The 4247-nt window shown below is 34.8% G+C and overlaps 1 protein-coding gene across 1 annotated transcript; it reads left to right on the top strand.

The window, feature by feature from the left end:
* Positions 1-2627: 2627 nt before the first annotated feature.
* On the top strand, positions 2628-3161 carry LOC137815978 (uncharacterized). The gene has a single exon (XM_068619084.1). It carries the CDS (start codon positions 2628-2630, stop codon positions 3159-3161), a length of 534 nt encoding a protein of 177 aa, XP_068475185.1.
* The last annotated feature ends 1086 nt before the right edge of the window (positions 3162-4247 follow it).

Here is a 4247-nt window from a genome sequence, read left to right as displayed (position 1 = left end):
TTAAAGAAAAATAAGTTCAATTTTAAGTTGATGGAAGAAAGTCACTTCTTTTGAAAGATAAAATAAAAATGACAAAAATAACCTTAAAATATAAAATAAAGAACATTATGATGGTATAATAATAATATTAATAATAATATAAGAAAATGAAAGAAATAGAAGAACAAATTAAAAAACCAAAAGCAATAAGGAGTAACTTACAAATGACATGTCTCTTAAAACAATTTTTATAGGAAAAAGTAATAGTATTGTCCCTTAAGGAATTAATCTACCCTTTTGGAAAAAAAAATAAAGGAATAAATTACACAAAAGTTTCCGTGACTAAGATGAGCAATAATTATTATTTTTATTAATAAAATTATTATTAAAAAAATTAATCAATATATTTATCTAGAAATTACTAGGCCATCAATTTTCATACATCACACGCCTAAACAAAGTTGTTTATACTTAGATAGAAACTATATTGGGAGACAAGTATCAATTATTGTATAAATATTAATATATGACATTTTTATTTATGACATAAACGCAATGATATATAATTCAATCTGTAACATTGGGCATCTAACAAATGAACAACAGTATAATATATAACTGTAACATAAAAAAATGATAAAATAAGAGAAGAATTTTCTTAAGAGAAAAAACTGCACATTCGATTATGATGGAACATCAAAATAAAAGCGTGGATGAAGATTTATCAGACAAAAAAAATTGCACATTAATAGAATATGTTTTTGTCGGTGAGAAAACCCTAAAAAACTATGTTTTTTTATTATCTTACGAATTATTAATTGGCATATATTATTATTATTATTATTATCATTTGATGAAAAAAAAAAAGGGTCCCAAGCGAAGCTTAAGGTGTAGGCATGATGGGATTTTGTTGGAGAATTAGATGCAATGCAAAGGAAGGTAAGAGGAAACATGATGCACGTGGTAATAGTGACTACTAGGTCTTCTCCTTCTCGTACAAAAATAGTACTATTTTAACAGCCACTCATAATTCATTAATAAATATGTAAAAATATATTTTTAAAAATATTTTAAAGAAATATTTCTGAAAGTCATAATTTTAAAAAATTAATTAAAATTTAAATATATTTATAAATTTAATTAATTTTAATTGAATTCTTATAAAATTAATTGCTATATAGAAACAGATTTGTATTTATATTTTTTTAAGTATTTCATTATTGTATTGTCAACAGATTTGAGTATTATATTTATCTTTTCTAACTTATCAATCAACTTATATAAAATATTTAAAATTTAATGAAATATAAAAAACTTCTCCAGATATTTAACTTTAACTTCTATTAAAAAATTAAAAGTTTATGTAAAATTACTTCTGTAAATTAATTTTGATTTTTTATTTTTCTTGTCCTTCTACCACTCGTTTCTTGTCGGTTCTCTCCGAAAGTACATTCTGTGTTCTAAAGATTCGAATCTGACAAAACAGTTACTAATAATTCAAACCTCTGTCAATTAGCTATGCAATGAGAAAGATGAAAATGAAATTAAATTATTGATAACCAATATTTTTATAATAACAGATTACTGTATCAACTTCAATAAATTTAATGGCTCATTTTTGGTTGAATTATGATCAAAGTATTATTATTAAATATTATAAATTTTTGCTGTATATAAGATGATATTCAAAATATATAAAATCATAATTTTTTAATATTAAAAATTAAAATGAAAATCATTTTTACAGTCTTTTAACATTCGAATTGTTCTTAAATATCTTAATCAAAGAAAGTATAATATGTAAGCTTAATTTATTGTTTATCAATAATTTTATATTTCAACTGAAAATGGCGTCAATATAATATATAATTATAAGAAACAAGTTCAATTACGTTCAATCAAGGTTATCGAAGGTCATCGAAGCTAATCCACGATTAAGAGTTAGGTAATGCAATCCTAAACGCGGTCTAACTCCTTAATCTGGTCTAATAAGGAAAGTCCACCAAAGGTAATATAAATAACGCATATTCCAATAATCAGGTATGTCATCATATACAGTGCTCTGGGAACCGAGTACCAAACGTCTTTGCTGACTTAAGTGTTGGAGTGTCTTCTGCAAGTATCCTCTGAGTCTAGATTACGAGAAGACCGAGAGCGAAGGATAGGAAGGAAGAGCAAGGAGTTTGCAAGAAAGGGAGCTAAAGGACAGTACGAACGATCGACCGATAAAAGGAGATAGAAGAATTCTCTCAATAGTTCTCTAGGCCCCAACCCTCATACTAGAACAATTGGCGTCCACTGTGGGACCAAGAGAAATTGAGTGAAGAACGCTGGTAGATGGTATCAACCCGCAGATGACAAGTGAGAGGATGATCGAAGCTGACCAGATGACGCTGTTATTGTCTCTATAGAGAGAGATGGTTGAGCTGAAGAAGTGAGCAGGAGATCCAAGCTCTCCGCAGGGAGAACAAGGATATGAAGAAGAAGTTGGTCGAGGGAGGACAACCTGTTGTGCCGACTAACCTTGTCGGTAGGTTATTCACCTCCCCTCCCAACCCGAGAACAGTTGAAAAGACCAAGGACAAGACCCCACTTAGGAGATGGATGGTGAGTTTTGTCCTAAGAAGTTGGTATGCACGACCGATACCATGGATTCGGTGCGCCGACACCCTTTCACCGATTCTATCATCAGAGTTCCATTGTCGAACAAGTGGAAAGGCTTCAACAGGGATCTCTATGATGGCACGACCGATCCAGATGAGCACATGAATGCGTACATTACATACATGAGCATGTACACCTCGGACGATGTGGTTCTGTGCCGAGTGTTTCCCACGTCGTTGAAGGGAGAAACTCTCATTTGGTTCACAAAGCTCCCTCCCAAAACTGTTGACAACTTTCCAACGCTTATGTCCAAGCTCGAGACGCAGTTTGCCACAAGCTTACCGCACCACCTGACCTTCATTGCCCTGGTTGGCATCCGCAAGGAGAAGAGAGAGTCCTTGAGGACCTTTGTTGGCAGGTTCGGCAAGGTAGCAATGAGCATTCAGAACCTCAGCCCAAATGTGGCCATGCACCACATACTGATAGCCTTACGGCTGGGACCGTTTGCCGACAACCTCTGCATGCAGCAGACCGTTAGCTTGGACGAGCTTTGGAAGAGAGTTTCCGTGTATATGTAGTTGGAGGAATTGAGAGAGTTTCGTAACCAAGCTCGGGCGAAGGCCAGCAGCGAGAAGGGGAAGGAGGAAAAGAAACATCAAGGTCGATCGACAAATCGGGGAGACACGCACAGGGATAACCGGAGCAGCCAGTTCTCAAGATATACCCCTTGACGACCGAGAGAGGGAGGATCTTGCACGAGGCTCTCAGCGCCGAGCTGATCCTATCACCCAGGAAAGCATCAAGCCCAGATAATGCCAACCGTAGAAAACAGTGTCGATATTACAAGAACAACAAACATTCCACCGAGGAATGTTAGACCCTTAAGGATAAGATAGAAGAACTTATCCAGGTCGGGCACCTGCAGCGATTCATCCAAGGGAGCCGAGGCACAAAACGATCCCTTAGGAGAGACGAGCTCGCTAAGCGAAGGAACCACTCCCTTCCAAGGGCAGGAGATGATTGCTGACCCGAACGTCGACGGAGGAGGGATGACCCTCCACGTAGAGAAGACCTCCCGCGGGAGAACATGAGGAGAGGTGACTGGGAAGTCATCAATGTTAGAAATGCAGGCCTTAAACGAGAGGGAGGTGAATTGTTTATGAAATATTTTCACAATTATTGAAGGTAGACTAAAAGTCAATAAGGAATCAAAGGTATAGAAATTTGTTCAGCCGAAAAAAAATTTTGTTTTAATGTATTTCCAGAAAATCAACCGGTTGTTTTTGTGAAACAATCAGTTGTTTTTATCAGAAGTTGTTAAAAAACAAAACCATAACATATTTAAATGAGATAAACGATAGAAAGATCAACACAACAAGTATTATACTGGTTCACTCTATAATAAGAACTATATCCAGTCCCCAAAAACCACTGGGTATTCCACTAAGAAATCAAATAACCTTGATTACAAACCACACACCAAAGAGGTGATCTTTAACCCTTCAAGAACACAAACCTCATTTGGCAAAAACAACCCAGAATTTATAACACACCAACAATTATTACAGAAATACAATTGTTAAGAGAAAAGGAATGATCACACTTGACACAATCACAGATTGAAAAGAAAAAAATACAGTGCAATCCTAAGTGCTAGGTATCAT

The sequence above is a fragment of the Phaseolus vulgaris genome, chromosome 1 (assembly GCF_051622355.1).
Source record: "Phaseolus vulgaris cultivar YP4 chromosome 1, ASM5162235v1, whole genome shotgun sequence".
NCBI classification, from domain to species: domain Eukaryota; kingdom Viridiplantae; phylum Streptophyta; class Magnoliopsida; order Fabales; family Fabaceae; genus Phaseolus; species Phaseolus vulgaris.
Note: the sequence above shows the minus strand (reverse complement) of the source record. Positions and strands in the feature narration are given on the sequence as shown.

Coding starts and splice junctions, on each gene's coding strand:
- LOC137815978 (XM_068619084.1), top strand. CDS start 2,628: ATGGATTCGGTGCGCCGACACCCTTTCACCGATTCTATCATCAGAGTT.